This window comes from Danio rerio, chromosome 18, assembly GCF_052040795.2.
Source record: "Danio rerio strain M-AB ecotype USA chromosome 18, GRCz13ab, whole genome shotgun sequence".
NCBI lineage: Eukaryota > Metazoa > Chordata > Actinopteri > Cypriniformes > Danionidae > Danio > Danio rerio.
In genome coordinates this window covers 31,534,862-31,552,500 of record NC_141038.1, presented here as the reverse complement: position 1 = coordinate 31,552,500, position 17,639 = coordinate 31,534,862, and the positions used below count along the sequence as shown (strand labels likewise).

Sequence of the window (17,639 nt, the reverse complement as noted above, 5' to 3'; positions counted from 1 at the left end):
CATTAGCTAATGGAATCTTATTGTAAAGTGTTTGCGCAATACCTTATAGTGGACTTTTGTCAAAAATAAGGCTCTACAAGTGCATACACACAATTATTATCGGACAGACTAAGTTCTTGGTTTTGAGGGAGTGCTTGTAAAGGGATAGTTCATCCAGAAATGCCTGAATAAGCTGATTAATGTGTTCTGGAATACTAAGAAGTAATAGAACAGTTGAGTTTGATCAAGGTTGGAGCTAAATTGCAAACTATTGGATCTCAAAGGCTGAAGTTGAGAACCCTTGCTTTAAGTTCTACCACCCTTGTTGAAGAAGATACTAGAATGACTCAAACTAGATCAAATGACCCTTATGAGGCCCTCAGTCTTTGACTTTTTCAGTGTGTCGAAACAGTGAGAGGAGCTCCTCACACGTTTGGGTTTCCACCGAGCTAAAGTGAGACTCCATGTTCCAGGCCAAGTCTGCTGAAAGAAAGTCATCCACTGCTGTCTGGGTCTCATTGCTAGTGTGGAAAAGGTGACCCAGGCTGTGAAAAGAACTGGAAATGGTCTGGGTTTCAGCACTGCTGAGCCTAACCTGACCATCATGAGAGCAAGGCAGAGAAAGTGGAGCGGGCCTGATGTCGGTCTGTGTTTCTGTGTCCGAGGATTCAGTGCTCATGCTGAAACTAGACTGTCGAAGGATACTGCCAAGGGGCATGTGTCCACTTGTCTCGAGCAAGAAGTTGAGATCTGTCTGGGTCTGCGTGTCAAACATCTCAAGCTCTAGATCATTTGGTTGCACCCTTGTTCCAACATCACTGTTGTGCCCATTACCAAGGTTATCAAAGAGCAGGAAGTCAGTCTGTGTCTCGATGTCCAGGAGCTCCAAAGTCGTCTCTGTGTTCAGAGTATTCAGGCCACTTTCTTCTGTCTGAGTTTGAATGTGGGTTGCATTAAGGAACTCCTCGAAGTCAAAGTCTATACCTGTGTTTTGTGATTCATGCCCAGCAACTAAACCTGAAGCACAGCTCGAAGTTGCCCCAGACATGCTGTCAGAGAGTATATTCTCAAGGTCACGGAAGAGTATCATGGTCTGAGTCTGGTTGTCTGCAACTGTGTTTTGGTCAGTCTGTGCCCCAAAACACATAGATGCAGAAGATTTGTCCTCAAAAAGCTCAGCTCCAGTGCAGGTGAGAGGACCTTCTAAACCACTGGTTCTGAAAGGAGCATCAACAGTTGCAGTCTGAGTGGAGACACTGAGTGTATCAGGGTCAAAAAGATTTGTGCACATTGCTTGGTCCATCTGGCTTTCATTCAATGGGGCTACAGAGCAGCTTGTTTGTGTTTCTCGGGTCACATTAAAGGAAGAGAAACTGAAAAAATCTGTTTGTGCCCCAATTGAAAACGTGGCTTTGATTCGTGAGGGTAGCGTTTGGGTTTGTACACTAATAGGCAGCTGAATTTGAGCACTTACACTTATGTCTGTCTGTGAGCAAGAGGACACTGAGGCCTCATTGAGGGAAACAGTCTCTGGTCCAGTACCCATCTCTTTGTTGAGGTATGTTATATCAGTCTGAATGTTTGTTGAAGTGCTTTTGCTTTTGATTCCATGATCAATCAGCGGATCTTCCACAGAGGCTTGACTCTCAAGATTGACCTGTACTCCTGTGCTGATAGTTTCTGGGCCCAATGTAGAAACAGGAAAGGTCTCTTTGAAAGTTTTATTGTTCAGATCAGGCACCATTGTGCCGATTGATGGTGACAAAATATGCACAGTGCTTACGGACCCTTGTGCATCCAAAGACAAGACCAATGACCTCAAGGCACTACTTTCTGTGGAGGGGAGGAGAACAGGCAGGTGGGCAAACTGCATAACAGGAACATTCACTAGGGCCACTTTGGGCTTTGGGAGAAGAAGCTTCTGGATGTGTCTAGGTTGGTTAGTGTTGTATTGTGCTGCGTCTGGGGCTTCAGAGACTAGTATGGTAGTAGCTGTTCCTTCAGTAAGCTTTTTCTTAGAGTCAGGCATGTCATCAATTTGTTCATCGAGCAAAAAACTTGTTGCCCCACTTGACAACCTTTCCATTTTCCTCTTTTTTACTGGTGGATACCTAAAAAATAAATAGTGACTTTGAGCTTTTTATAAAAAAAATTAACAAAATTAACAACCGTAAACTAGGATATGTGATAAAAGGTTGCCAAACACAATGTCCTATCTGAGGCCACATATGATATCCAGTCATAATCAAAGTTTAGAATCATACCATCCTCTTTTTTAATATTTTCCCATTGAACCACCACCAAACACAATTTTAACAGATTACCTGTGCTCCTTGGGAACCTCGTGACCAGTTCTGTAGATATGAGACAGCAGTGCTGCTCTACTGGCATAAGGACAACCACATGTGCAGCTGTATGTCCTCCCACAATCCTCCACATGTCTCCGCAGGTCCCACTCGGTGCTGTAGCCATTACTGCACTTTAAACACTTGTGCTTCTTTTCCGCATGCATCTTCATAAAATGCTATACAGTTAGTAAGATTGGGAAACATGTTAGTTAGCAGTTGTTTTCCTAGTAAGACTTTACTGATGGTAAATTGAAGAAACATCACAGACAGACACATGCTCCAGACAAATAACAATGGCAAGTACCTGCTTAACAAGCGAAAACTGAGAAAAGGGTCTGTTCGGTCCTCTTGGGCATCCTTCAATTGGGCAACAGTACAGCTTTTGCGAATTCTTATCGCCCTTTCTAATCGTAGGGTTAACCAGACCCTCCTAAAATTAAACAAAGCATATTAATAAATACATGTAAAAGATTACAATAATATCTCTGGTATACCTGGCTCAAAGATGTTAAATTAAACTTCAGATTTTTTTTCTATCGTTCTATATTTTGTATGCATGTAAGCTTGATTTTTGAGTAGACAATGAAAAGGTGACATTATGCAAACATCCTTCAGCTGTGATGACTGATGATCTGAGGTCTGCATAGAATCACAAATTTTGTAACTGATGACCGCCTACATAGACATTGCATCCCTGATACATCAAAAGTATGTGTTTGCACCAACACAGCTGATCATTCTGAGCCATCTGTCATGTCATACTTGGGTGGGTTAGCATCATCCTTGTTCTGTACAGGCCTCTGGAAAACTCCAAGCTTGTAAGGATACTAACCTTTTTAAAATAATCAAGTAACAGTATTATGCCCTGGCTAAATTTCCTCCCTCAGCCCTTACCCATCATGGCCTCCCAATCACCCCCATCCACTAAATTGGCTCTATCACTGTCTGTCCTTTCCACCAATCACGGTTCTAGATGGCCAATGTCCCTGCAGAGTTTAGCTCCAACATGCATCAACACACCTGCCTGGAAGTTTTACATAAACCTTGTAAGACCTTTATTAGCTTGTTCAGGTGTGTGTGACTTGGGTTGGAGCTAAATTCTGCAGGACACCGACCCTCCAAGACCAAGTCTGGTGACCTCTACCAAACACTATTGTAAAGCGCTTTAGGTGCATGGTCATACACAATAAATGTGCTATATAAATCCACATTTTATTACATCAGAGTTTGTGTTTGTTAATATTATAATTCATAACTAATCCATATAAAGACACATGGGGCTTACGATGTATCTACAGAGTGCCATACTAAAACAGGCAGTCATCATTTTGGTAACTGTGTAGGGGTACCTAGCTGTACATGAGCAAATCATATAAAATATATCCTATCAGATGTGAAATCAACCATAACACGGTATATCAGAAACCAACAAATGTATTTGTACTTGCACGTCACGTGAATTATCATCATGACACATGTACCATTAGAGCATGAGGTTACAGACATGTAATCATATGGAATTTGGAAGCTATATGCTTTGATTTGATTGAATTTGACTGTGAATAACTTATAGTCTGTTAATCAAAAAAACTTTTATAAGGATAGTTCATCCAAAAATAAAGGTTTTATGACCATTTACTCATACTTACGTGGTTCTAAACCTTTATGAATAGATACAAGATGTTCTAAAGAATGTTGGGAACCAGGAGTTATGGATATATAGTAATGTATGAAGCTAGGAACAAAATATACTAAGGAAGTCAATGCCTGCTGCTTTTCTTGCATTTTTCTTAATTTTTTATTTTGTCTTTAGCAGAAAAATAGGAACTCAAACATGTCTAGAACAAGTGACAAATTTTCATTTTGGGGTGAACTATCTATTTAAGAGGACAAAACACTGGAGATGTACAAATTAGTCAATGGAACATTTATGACCAGCTTGAAACATTTCGACAAAAAAAAAAACAACACACAGCTAAAACCTTTGTATTATTATTTTTTGCTACAGAAAACAAATAACAGCAAGAAAAAGAATAGTGGACTGCATGCTTTCTTATTCTGCACTGCAGAGGCATTACAGGAAACAGACAGACCACATTTCTCTGAAGAAATCATATATGCATAATAATAAATAATTAATGCCAAAAAGAACATAAAAACTCCTAACAGACTGTTCACACAGATCAACTTGAGGATCGTGGACCTTTCTTCTTTGAGTCATGAAGTCTCTACTAGCTTTCTCAAAAATAAGAAGCCCATGCTTGACAAACAAGCCTGGCTCACTCTGGTGCAAACTGTGGTTACGTCATTTAGGCTTCCAGCCTGTCGAGCAGCTCTCATTCAATGCACTGTTCACTCTGCAGAAAGCTGCCAGAAAGGCTGAGAGGAAATTCTTAACATCCCCTGAATAGATAATGTAATTTTTTATAATTTGCATAGAATACATAACTTTTTTTTTTGTTTTTCAGGGGTTTATATATAATTGTAAATAATTAAAAGTTCAAAGTCAGTAATCAATGATGGTGATGCACAAAACTAGAGCATGTCGTATAGTTGTGTGTTTGCAGAAAATACTATATAATTAGTTAAATTTTGTCCATTGATTTTAAGAATATTCAGAATCAGACAAAAGATGCAATCAATACATACTGTATATCCTAGAGTACACTTTTGTAAACTGCCTATTTTTGTTTCTTATTCTAAATAATTACAGACGTTTCTTATTGTAGAAAATTAGATCAAGCATCTATACCGTCACTCTTACAGAAATCAACATTTCAATTCATGTAGCAGCTTAGATGTTACCACATAATTCATTAATGCAAATATTGCTGAGTTTATTTCACATAACAAAAATGCAGAAGGGTCAAACAACAGATAACGTTAAATCCTATATAGATAAATACCGAAAAATCAGACCTGAAACGAGAACAGTCAGCAGCAGATGTGTCCTGGTGTTGGTGCAGTGTTTTACCTGGACTCTGTGAGACTTGACCAGATGCATGTTGAGTGCTGGAGTGTTGGGCAGAATCTTCCCACATCCTTCCACCGTGCAGAGGATGTTGGTCCGCACTTCTTTGGTGAGCTCTGTTATGGAGGGTTTAATAATCTCTCTGTCTTGTAAAGGTAGCTTCTCGCTGCATTTTTGTCTTTTGTGACGGCTATTATTATTGACTGTCGCAGCAGCCATGATTCAACATACTACAACACGCATTCACTTCCGGGACACGTTACATAGCAACCAACTCACCTCAGACAGTCGCACATTTACTTCCGGACGACGTACAAATACCAAGTACGCAAAGTTCGGACTTGCGTCCTTGGAAGTTCAGATTTGCCAAGTTCAGACTTGGAAGAACGAACTCCCGAGGACGCGAGGACACAAGTCGGGTAACGTTACTTCTTCAAATGAAACAGCAGTATACTTTATAACGTCACTAACCTCACCATAGATTTATCAGTTTCACTGTACATTAACAATAAATTGATTTAATTATTATTAATTATTAATATTATATTCATATTATAAATCTACATTTTTGATTTAGGAAAATGTACACATATATTCGTATAAATGTGAATTAAAATGTGTTATTATACACAGACACGTGTCTTTGATTATCAGATTTATTAAACTACAATGGTAATTATACACACAATAAGAAATAAAAGACATACACGATAAGAAATAAAGATTACGTCAAACAATTTGGTAAACAAAGACAAACAGCGTACAACACGGTAACATAATTAAAGACAATTATAAAAGGTAACAAAATAACACTGCCAAAATAATACACCTGAGAACAAATAATAGATTTATAAGACAAAAAACTGTCCGTTAGATATTCACAAGATGTATTAAACATCATGTTTTAACTACAATGGAGTGATGAGGTCCAGCGGTACGTCCGAGATGGCCTGGTCAAAGTAAAGCTGCTCTGGCGGGCGAGCTGATGACGGAGCTCCCGCTGGCAGGCTGGGAGTCAGAGTCCGCATAAGCCGAGGCACATCGTCAAAAAAGTATCTTTTGAGATCGGCACGCACAGACCTGCACTTCCAGACCTATCGTTTTCTCCGACAGTGCCACCTGCTGTTGGGTTGGGTGAAGCTGCAGGTACGGAGACCCCATAGATATACATTAGATGTCCCCTACCCTGTTGTTGTCTATTGGAAGTAATGCGTCAATAGAACCGTCATTTTGGAACAGGGTATCGCTCCATTGAAATGAATGCGGGACCAAGGTACAGTGGAGGACTGTGGCCATCCAAAGCCAGAGATATACACATATATCTATGATTGGGAGTTTTCCTGGATGTTAGTATTCAATTTTTTTATAAATTACGAAAATTATAATTTTACAACTTTTCTACATTGATGGATCAGTGATTGCACAGGCATGCCTGACAAAAAGCTTGTGTTTGTGTGTACAGAAATGTACTATCTTCTCTGTTAAATTTGATTTAATTCGTGTCCTGAAACACACCTCCTTTTTTTCAAACAAACTTTTATTTAGAAAAGAAGAAATTTACAATATAAATCAGGAAGTAATCTGTAGAAGACTGGAATACAAGAATATACAATTACAAAGTGATAAGAACAATAAGTAAAAAGAAAAGAGTAATAGAAAGAAAATAAAAAGAGAACAAAATTAGGAAAGGGGAAGTACAAAATTAAATTAAATAAAAAATACAGAAAGCATTAATTACTAACATACTGGAAGCATGATTTTTCATAAGTTTCTATTAACTTGCAGAATTTCTTGTTGTTAGACGTATCTTTAAGCATGGAATCAATTTCAATTAAACTGAAACACACCGCCTGCTTTCACTTCTCATACTGACGGAGGGAGCGGTTCGGTTGTGAATGAATCTCCGTTATGAACGACTCGTTCACTAGCCAACAATAATACTACCAGTTTCTGGCAGTGCAGCATCTCGTTATCATATTTCTTTTGCATTGTTTGCTGATTTTATTCATCAAAATTAGCATAAGCTGAGTATTTAGTGCGAGTTGGAGCTACTTTGCCTCATGGTGAATGCAGAAAGTGACTTAGTAACGTGACCTGTTTAGCACAAAAGTTCAGAACATACAAAAACGTAAAAAACTTAATCTTACCAATGAAGTGTTCTGCCTTTGGGCTTTGTTTTCTTTGAATGCTCGTTACTACACCCGTACACAGCGCTAAAGTCTAGCATCTTCACGTAATAACACTGTGTTGACTAGGTTGAATGACATTTGTCCTGGGAGCAATGTACCAGTTTGGCGGCGCATGCTCAGGGTTCCTATGTGATATCTAGTGTATATATCTATGCGGAGACCAAACTGCATGCTCAGACAAGCATTTTCTAGCAAGTAGAAACATCAGAAACGCCAGTGAGGTTATTGATTATTAAAGCGATTGCTGAAAATTACCAGGTTTTGCCATAAATCAATGTGGTGTAAAATATTATATTAAAAAACAATCATTTCAGTGTTTGATTTGATCAAAATTAGTGCCAAAAGAAGGGGTTAGTTGGGTCTCTGCCAACACTAATACAGTGCACCAAATGTTGCAGATATTTCCTTTTTTTTTTTTTTTTGCATGAAATGAAAAATCTCCCCAACAAGATTGTAAAGCATTTATTTTGTTTGATAATATTTTCTACGTGAAAAAATAGCGCTGGAGCACTGTCTCCAATTATTATTTTTCACCATTTTTCTATGCATTGTTTACTACTTGGCTTGTAGGACCTCATGAAAACGTACATAAAAGTAAAGTTTGTTGTGAGAAAATTACGCATAGTACTATAATTTATTGTATGTGTGTGAAGAAATTTATTGTATATGAAGATAATATTCAATCCCTTTACTCAATACGAAACAGTGATAAATCCTTAATGATTAAAAGAAAACAATATCAACAAATGTCTGAAAATATTGAAATAACAATAAAAGGATCAATATCTATTTAAAAATGCAATTAATAACAGAATTAATGCATTAAATCAAAATCTAGTATGTTTAATATTTTATATATTAATGTATTCAACCATAGCGTAATATTTTATAGTAGAAAAATAGTTTAAAGAGCCCATATTAGGGGTTTTTGAAAATGCACCTCCATGTAGTGTGTAACACAGCTCTAAGTGAAGTTAAAGGAAGTTAAAGGAAGGCGTTTATTAAAGGAAGAATCAGTAAAGTGTACTGATTGACATGTCAGGACATGAATCGATTTCTTCCTCCATTTCTCAAGTGTAAGTACATGCGATTAAAGTTGTTGCCTCGTTTACTCTAGCTTGCAAATGTATTTAGTTGTGATTTGTTACTTATAACTGCATGTACTGTATCAGGTTAACTCGCTGTTACGAATTCTCCATGTATGCCTGTCAGAGAGTATGAGCATGCAGTACACCAAGTACGCCTCAAGGTGGCACTGTTTGATCACATATGGACATTTAGTGAACTGATTACAGGCATCGTGCTTTAGTGTTGCATCAGCCATTCCGTCTGGAAAGTTCGCTCGATTGCACGCATTATTGGGACAATGTATGAGTGACAGACAAAGTAAGTTTAATGTTATTTGCTTATATACTGTTATTTGAAGATTGAATCAACAGCAAACACTGTTTAGCAGTTTAAATGTGTTTATTATGCACAATCTGTTTACTATCGCGATCTGTTCATTGCCCGTGAATTGTGCTCTGTAATATGAGACGCTGATCATTGAAAGTGTAAATTGATGATCATTATAATTTGTATTAACAAAGGAATAAGTGTACACTTGATACTTTGTATACTAAGATATATTTCAGTTTATTTGTTATTTGTATAAGAATGTTTCAGTAATTAATTTGTAATTCTTTTGTTCTTTATTGTTCTCAGAAACCTTGCATTTGTCCATCTCAGCAATCATTAAAGCTACATATATCATTTAATACTGACTCCAAGTTCTCTAATCGGAACCCTGTGGCGGTTAGCAAACATCGGTCCAGTAATTAATCCCTAATTGTAACATGGTCCTTCGAGCCGGAGCTAACTACTACAGACATGTCAGTATCTGAAGCAAACTCTTCCAGTCCAGTTCAGAGGTCAGTGAGGCTACGTACACTTCCTGCGCATCTGGAAAACTATATTTTGGATATCAATCTTCCTAGTTGTCTTCCATCAAGCACTTTTGCAGCGAATGTAGTTGGAGATATATTGGCATCATCTACGCTCGCTCCCATGAGTAAATCAGAGCAAATTCAGTCAAATAAAGAACTTTCATTGAGAGAACTGATGGAGAACCTCTCCGCAGCGGAGCAGGAGGAATCAAATGAGATCGCACAGCTCACAAGCAGATTGTCTCTTTATGAGAAAAGGCAGCAGCGTCGACAGGATATGATGCTGCGAATTAATGCATTCCTACATGAAGAGGAAGCCGACAGCCTTATAGTACAAGGTGCAGACGCAGCCATACAGAAGGGAGCACATTCCCAGGAGTCTGTTCCTCACATTTCCTCGACTGCTGAACACTCATCAAAGATACCAGCTATTTATTTAGCATCTCAGCCTGCATTAATGAGCCCAGAACAGAAGAGATCTGACCTCCCTCCTATCTCATCAGCACCGGTAACTCCTAATACACCTTATGTAGTCCAGTCTACTAACATAGCCCCGCCTGCATCGCAGACGCTTCCATTACACAATGTGAGTTCCATTCACTCTATGCCATCATCATATTTCATGTCTCCACGACTGCACGCTGACCCAGACGCAGCACAGATACAAATACGTACACCTGTACAATATGGACATCAGTCACCCCCCAAACTTATAAGGTCCTCAGGCCTGGAGGATGCTCCTCGACTGCCCCAACAGCAATGGGCCATAAATTATCCCGTTACAGTGCCTCACATGCAGCCTTCTGTAGCCCATCCAGGCAATCATTATGCCTATTCAGCACAGCCTGATTACCGTAGTGCCTATCACCAGCCGTATGCAGTGCACTCAAATGAATGGCCACAGCCTATTGACTATCGTGCAGCACCCCCAGTTCATATGCCCCTGTATGGAGCACCGAAGCCTTCAATTCCAGATTTTAATGCAGACAATGAAAGGGATTTCGCCAATCTAAAACTGGCATTAGACAATCTACTAGATTCACATCCAGAACTATCAGAAAAATACAAGTATCACGTGCTGCTAGAGCATCTCAAACTCCCAGAGGCTCAAATGATCGGCCAATCATGCCGACATGAAGCTCATCCTTATACATCAGCAATGCAAGCTCTTCAGTTACATTATGGACAGCCTCATCAGTTAGCTCAGAGCGAAATTGCAGCTATTCTGAATGCTCCAGATGTTAAAGTTGGTGATGCTAGTAGCTTCCAGTCATTTGCTTTAAGAGTTCACCTTCTTGTGAGTATGCTGTTATCTCTGGAAGGATCCAGAGGTATTGAACTTAGCTGCTGTTCCCATGTAGATAGGCTCCTCAGCAAACTCCCTAAGTATCTCAGAGACAACTTCATTGAATATTTGCAGATACAAGGTAAGCTGAATGTCTCCAGTCTCAACCCATATAACCTCAGAGACTTCTCTGGCTGGCTTCAAGGTAAAGCTCAGCAGCAGCGCCTGTCCAATAAGCTAGTTGAACGTTATCAGAAAGAAAAGTTTATCCCCCAAGCACATGGGAGAACCTCAACGCGACCTAGAGGTCAGAGTACTTTAGTCTACCATGGGGTAGAATCCCAAAGCAATAGAGCTCCTAAGCCGGAGTCTCAGCCCCCTCAGTGGAGAAAATCCAAAGTGCATTGTCTGTTCTGCCACAGTAAAGATCACTACATAACACAGTGCTCAGATATTAAGGAGCAGTCAGCAGATAATCTCATGCAGTGGATAGTAGAGGGAAAACGATGTTGGAAGTGTGGTCGTTCTCATTCTCCAGAGAGCTGTAATCTGAGAAAACCCTGCGGTATGTGTGGAGAAATACACCTTCAAGTGCTCCATGGAGCTGCAGAGAAGCGATTCAAAGCTAAGCAGACTACTGCACTGAGTAGCAGAATCTATCTCACCCCTTCTAACTCCTCAGGTCGAGTCTTGCTGAAAGTGGTGCCAGTGCTGCTGCATAACGAGGACAGGACCATCGAGACATTCGCTATACTTGATGATGGAGCAGAACGAACCATGCTGCTGCCCACAGCAGCTCAAAAGCTGCAGCTGGAGGGTAAGGAAGAAACCTTAGCCTTACGTACTATTCGCCATGATGTTACATTCCTTACTGGTTCGATTGTTACCTTTGATGTGTCCTCCATGCTCAATTCTGGAACCAGATATAGGATTCAAAATGCATTTACTGCTGCTGGTTTAGATCTGGTGGAGCAGAGCTACCCTATAAAGGCTCTCCAACACAAATATGCACACTTAAGGAATCTTCCACTGCAGCCTTTCAAGAATGTTCAACCCTTGTTGTTGATTGGGTCAGATAATAGCACTCTGATCACAGCGGAGAAGACAGTTCAAGCCAGCAATCAGATGGGACCAGTTGCAGTTCGCACAAAGCTGGGCTGGGCTCTTCAAGGCCCAGAAGGCCTCCTAAACAAAGGTACCACAATGACTCAGAGCTATTTCTTTACTGCCTCAGCAGCACACGACACACTTTATAGAGATGTGGAAAGACTGTGGCAATTAGACTCATTACCATACCGCAGCGAGAAGGTTGTAATTCGCTCTAGACAAGACCAAGAGTCCATCAAGATTCTTGATACTAAAACGTGCAGATTATTGGTTAATGATGTGGAACGTTATGCCACCCCACTCTTACGCCCAGCAGAAGCTCCTAAGCTGAGAGCTCCTAAAGAGTCGGTACTAGCCAATCTACGTAACACAGAAAAGAGACTCCGAGATCAGCCGGAGAAAGCAGCTGCTTATAAGGGAGAAATGAATAGGCTGATTCAGGCTGGCTATGTGAAGCAGATTACTGCAGAGGAAGCTGAAAACTCAGAGGAGTCCTGGTATCTGCCACATCATCTCGTTTATCATAATGATAAAGCACGGCTAGTGTTCAATTGTTCCCATGTATACAAGGGCACCTCCCTAAACGATCAGTTACTGCCAGGTCCGAACCTGGGGCCTTCTCTAATTGGGGTCCTACTGCGATTCCGGCAACATCAAGTGGCAATCAGTGGGGATATAAGAGGAATGTTCCACCAGGTTCACCTGTTGCCTGAGGACACTCCGTTGCTACGGTTCCTTTGGAGGGACTTACAGCAGGAAGCCTCACCAGAGATATATGAATGGCAGGTGCTACCTTTTGGGACAACAAGTAGTCCCTGCTGCGCTATCTACGCATTACAGAGGCATGTCAGAGAACACCCACGCAGCACTCCAGGTCTCATTGAGTCAGTCGAGCGCAGCTTCTATGTTGATAATTGTTTGGAGAGTCACCCCAATGGTGCAGCAGCCCAAGCTAGAGTTGATGACTTGCGTAGTTTACTAGCTGATGGTGGATTTGATATCAGACAATGGGCTAGCAATCGATTATCAGTTGTGGCTCACCTACCCCCTGAAGCCAGGTCTAAGGACATGGAGCTGTGGCTAGAGCATAATCGGAGTGATCAAAGAGAGCCTGCATTAGGACTCTGCTGGAACTGTAGTTCAGATACACTGGGCTACAGATATCGACCCATTGAGTACTCAACTCTGACCATGCGCACAATTTATAAGATACTGGCCAGTCAGTACGACCCGCTAGGGTTCCTTACGCCATACCTAACCAGAGCTAAAGTTCTTGTGCAGCAGCTGTGGGCAAAGAGGAGAGACTGGGATGATCCAGATCTCCCTCTAGATCTATGTGAATCCTGGAAGCAATGGGAGAGTGAATTGCCAAATATCAGTGCCATCTCAATCCCTCGTAGTTATCTCCCAGATGGAATGGATCAGCCCAACACTGAACACCACCTTCATGTTTTCTGTGACGCCTCTGAGAAGGCGTACGGAGCAGTAGCCTACCTCTCATCCACACAAGGTGGTGCTACCAATGTAGCATTCGTCATGGCCAGATCAAAGGTTGCCCCTAAACGACAACAGACTATGCCACGACTGGAGTTGTGTGCAGCGCTGGCAGGAGCGCAGCTTGCCAATCTGATCCAGACAGAATTGTCAGTCACACTGCAAAGGACTACACTGTGGACAGACTCCACGACAGTTCTAGAGTGGTTGCAATCAGAATCATGTAGATTTAAGGTATTCGTTGGTGCTCGTGTATCAGAGATACAAGAACTTACAGATCTGCGAGCCTGGCGTTATGTGGATACGCTGAGTAATCCAGCGGATGACTTGACAAGAGGAAAGAAACTTCTAGATCTAGCTACTCCCAACAGGTGGAGTAAAGGGCCATCCTTTCTGTTGCAAGCTCCTGACTGTTGGCCAGAGAAACCACATACTGCTCCATTACTCCAGTCAGATGAACTGAGAAATATAACACTCTGCAACTTAGTATCGGTACAACAGCAGGACAGTGTGCCAGATGCAAGTCAGTTCACATCATGGAAGGACCTAGTCGAAGCTGTCCGCCTCCAATGTCAGGGTACAGGAGAGCCTGCTCAAACTCAGCCAAGCAATAGTTACCGTGCAGCTGAACTCACCCTTCTAAGAGCATGCCAAGAAAGCAGCTTTCCAGAGGAGCTCACCTCACTTAAGACAGGCCAGCCCGTTCATATCAACAGCAGGCTCAGGCACTTAGCACCAGAGCTGGACGAGGCAACTAACCTTATCAGAGTAGGAGGGAGGCTACGACGGATGCAGCCGATCAGTGACTTTGAGATCCATCCTATAGTGCTCGACTCACGTCATCCTGCCACTGCCCTTCTTATCAAAGACTATGACGAGCGCCTGCTGCATAGTGGATCTGAGAGAGTCTTCGCAGAGATCAGAAGGCAGTATTGGATCTTGAAGGGGCGGCAGGCTATAAAGAAACATCAGCTTCAATGCACAGAGTGCCAACGATGGAGAGCTCGCCCTAGAATTCCTCAAATGGCAGACCTACCATCAGCTCGCCTCCGTATCTTTTCTCCACCATTTCACTCAACGGGCATTGACTGCTATGGGCCATTCATTGCTAAGATTGGCAGGCGCCATGAGAAGAGATGGGGAGTGATTTTCAAGTGTTTAACAACCCGTGCAGTACACTTGGATCTGCTCAATTCAATGGATACGGATGCTTTCTTACTTGCCCTCCGTCGATTCATTGCACGGCGAGGCAGACCAGTGGAGATTCTCTCAGATCGAGGCACTAATTTTCGAGGGGCAGATGCGGAATTGAGAGCAGCCTTTGAGGAAATGGAAACACAGCTTCAACAGCAGCTGGCAAGTTACCAGATTGAGTTTAAATTCAACCCACCTAATGCTCCACATTTCGGAGGTGTATGGGAGCGGGAGATTCGCTCCATCAAGAATGCACTCCAGGTTGCTGTGGGAACTCAACCTCTACCAGAGGATGTGCTACACACCATCCTTGTTGAAGTAGAAGGTATCATTAACTCCAAGCCTCTTGGATATGTTTCAGCTGACATCGCTGACCCTGATCCTATAACCCCAAACATGCTCCTCATGGGGCGGCGGGATGCTTCCCTGCCGCAAGCCGTTTATGCTCCTGAAACTATAGGACGACGAAGATGGAGGCATTGTCAAAATATCATAGAGCATTTCTGGATTCATTTCTTGCGAGACTACCTGCCAGCACTTCAATCTCGCTACAAATGGCAGCAACAAAAGGAAGCCATTGCATTAGGGACTGTGGTAATGATAGTAGATCCTAATCTACCACGTGCAGACTGGCCTGTGGGACGAGTGCTGAAGCTCTTTCCGAGTCAAGACGGCAAAGTACGAGCAGTCGAAATTCAAGTAAAGGATAAAGTCTACACTCGTCCTGTGGCACGACTTATTCCCCTACCAGGGCTGCCAGACAGTGCTAAAGATCAGTCAGCATAAAGAATTCTCTTGATATACACATTTGCTACTCAAATGTGGGGGCGGCTGTTACGAATTCTCCATGTATGCCTGTCAGAGAGTATGAGCATGCAGTACACCAAGTACGCCTCAAGGTGGCACTGTTTGATCACATATGGACATTTAGTGAACTGATTACAGGCATCGTGCTTTAGTGTTGCATCAGCCATTCCGTCTGGAAAGTTCGCTCGATTGCACGCATTATTGGGACAATGTATGAGTGACAGACAAAGTAAGTTTAATGTTATTTGCTTATATACTGTTATTTGAAGATTGAATCAACAGCAAACACTGTTTAGCAGTTTAAATGTGTTTATTATGCACAATCTGTTTACTATCGCGATCTGTTCATTGCCCGTGAATTGTGCTCTGTAATATGAGACGCTGATCATTGAAAGTGTAAATTGATGATCATTATAATTTGTATTAACAAAGGAATAAGTGTACACTTGATACTTTGTATACTAAGATATATTTCAGTTTATTTGTTATTTGTATAAGAATGTTTCAGTAATTAATTTGTAATTCTTTTGTTCTTTATTGTTCTCAGAAACCTTGCATTTGTCCATCTCAGCAATCATTAAAGCTACATATATCATTTAATACTGACTCCAAGTTCTCTAATCGGAACCCTGTGGCGGTTAGCAAACATCGGTCCAGTAATTAATCCCTAATTGTAACACTCGCTATATTCTCATATCGCGTGCAAAGCCACGTTAAAAACGCGATATGTGTGGGCTATGTGTTAGCGTGTGTGCACGTTGTCGTCCGGAGGAGGGCTATGTGTGTGTGTGTGTGTGTGTCTGTGAAAAGAGCAGAGTGTGACAAGCTAGGAGATCTCCTCGCAAGTTCTTAGAGTTTTTGCTCAATAAAATAGTTAATCGTCGGTATTTTCAAGTCCATCGTCTGTATTTACATTCACCCACTGGCAGCTAAAATCCACGCCTTAAACTATCGAGCGTGTATGCACTGTGACAACTTTTATAATGTTAATTAGCTGCTGGTCATTTGACTCTGTCTCTCGCTAAAGGCAATCAGTGTCGACCAATCGCAACAGGCTGTCATCGGTCCAATCAGCGCAGATTAGCTTCGCGCTAAGGAGGGGCTTGGGAACAAATGAATCACTGGACGACTCATATGGCAGTCGCTGGGATAATTAGGTAAAAATATATGCAGATTATAAGGCCATGAAAGTGTTTTTTGACCTTGCATGCATATTAGACTGTTATTGGAGACCCTTACAACCAAAATATGACCCTATTTCATGTATAATAAGGGCTCTTTAAGTCACAATTTATAAGCAGCTGAATTCAGGTTAGTCGATCTTTTAAACAGCAGGTGGCACTGTGAAGGTCTGGAAGTGCAGATCTAGCTGTCTGAGCGAGCAGGTCTGAGCATGCGGTTGGGTCTCCGGGCCTGGAGCTTCACCTCTCGATGCATCCTTGGCCAAAGGGGCAGAGCAAGTACACATCCGGGAATTTCATCTGTATTTGGAAAGATGTGAACTTTAGAATTGGAACAGTAATTTGGCGACGGTTGATGACGGTTGTTTCACGAGGACAAGCACACTCCAAACGTCTCTGACGTCTATCCCCGATCACGAAATTGAATTGCATCACCGCAGTTGCAAATCCTTCGATCACGATGCAAACAGGTCCGATTAGCAAAGCCTCAGGCTGCGTCCGAAACTGCATACTTCCATACTATATAGTACGCTAAAATCAGTATGCGAGCAGTAGTTTGTGCGAATTTATAGAATCCGAAAATCAGTAGGCGAGAAGTACCCGGATGACTTACTACTTCCGGCGAGATTCTGAAATGCGCATCCCATGCACGCTGCGCTATCCCATAATGCCCCGTGAGAGAATTCATGAATGGAAGTGAGGCGACGCAACTGACGCAGGTAGGTCACGTGACCATGACAAAATGGCGGATGTCATACGTCCGAATTCCATTCATACTTTTCACAATCATACTGTATAGAACGTACTTTTCTAACGGCCGAGTACGTTTAAATTCAAATGCAGTACCTACTGAGTAGTAGGCGGTTTCGGACGCAGCTTCAGTCTCTCTCCAGTCAATCTTTCAGTGCGTAGGTCTTCTTATTCTTCTTGGTTTTATGGCGAGTTGCGAATCAACTTCAAAGGCGCCACCTACTGTGATGGAGTGTGAAGAGATTGAACTGGTTTCCTATATTCTTTTGTATAATCCACTATTTTTAATCAATTTTATTACTGCCTTTATTTGTCTCCCTGAATCTACACCATCTTTTAATAAACCTTTTATTGTGAAATCCTGGTATCCTAAACTATGCAATTCCTCTTTAGGATTTCTTATTTCATT

The 17,639-nt window shown here is 41.6% G+C and overlaps 2 protein-coding genes across 4 annotated transcripts in view; one reads left to right on the top strand and one right to left on the bottom strand.

Annotated features, from left to right (window-relative positions):
- The window catches only part of atmin (ATM interactor), a 7,510-nt gene extending 1,978 nt beyond the window's left edge, over positions 1-5,532 (bottom strand). The window contains exons 1-4 of one of the 2 annotated variants that reach the window (XM_087292606.1): positions 5,302-5,532; positions 2,632-2,757; positions 2,304-2,503; positions 1-2,090 (exon numbers count right to left, since the gene is read on the bottom strand). The exon at positions 1-2,090 is cut by the window's left edge and continues 1,978 nt beyond it. In XM_087292606.1, the coding sequence (XP_087148732.1) occupies positions 359-2,090; positions 2,304-2,503; positions 2,632-2,757; positions 5,302-5,517 (2,274 nt within the window). In that variant the 5' untranslated portion in view covers positions 5,518-5,532 and the 3' untranslated portion in view covers positions 1-358. The remainder of the gene's footprint in view (positions 2,091-2,303; positions 2,504-2,631; positions 2,758-5,301) is intronic. The other variant, NM_001100042.1, reaches the window with a different exon arrangement.
- Positions 5,533-5,646: 114 nt separating this feature from the next.
- On the top strand, positions 5,647-15,899 carry LOC141378846 (uncharacterized). 2 transcript variants are annotated; one of them, XM_087293194.1, is made up of 2 exons: positions 5,647-5,717; positions 9,192-15,899. In XM_087293194.1, exon 2 carries the CDS (start codon positions 9,357-9,359, stop codon positions 15,276-15,278), a length of 5,922 nt encoding a protein of 1,973 aa, XP_087149320.1. In that variant the 5' UTR covers positions 5,647-5,717; positions 9,192-9,356; the 3' UTR covers positions 15,279-15,899. The 2 variants fall into 2 exon arrangements, with proteins under 2 accessions (XP_087149320.1, XP_087149321.1); XM_087293195.1 differs by lacking the exon at positions 5,647-5,717 and having other exon boundaries at positions 8,810-11,514; positions 11,773-15,899.
- The last annotated feature ends 1,740 nt before the right edge of the window (positions 15,900-17,639 follow it).

Excerpts from the sequence above, each read along its gene's own strand:
- LOC141378846 (XM_087293194.1), top strand. The coding sequence starts at position 9,357 with ATGTCAGTATCTGAAGCAAACTCTTCCAGTCCAGTTCAGAGGTCAGTG.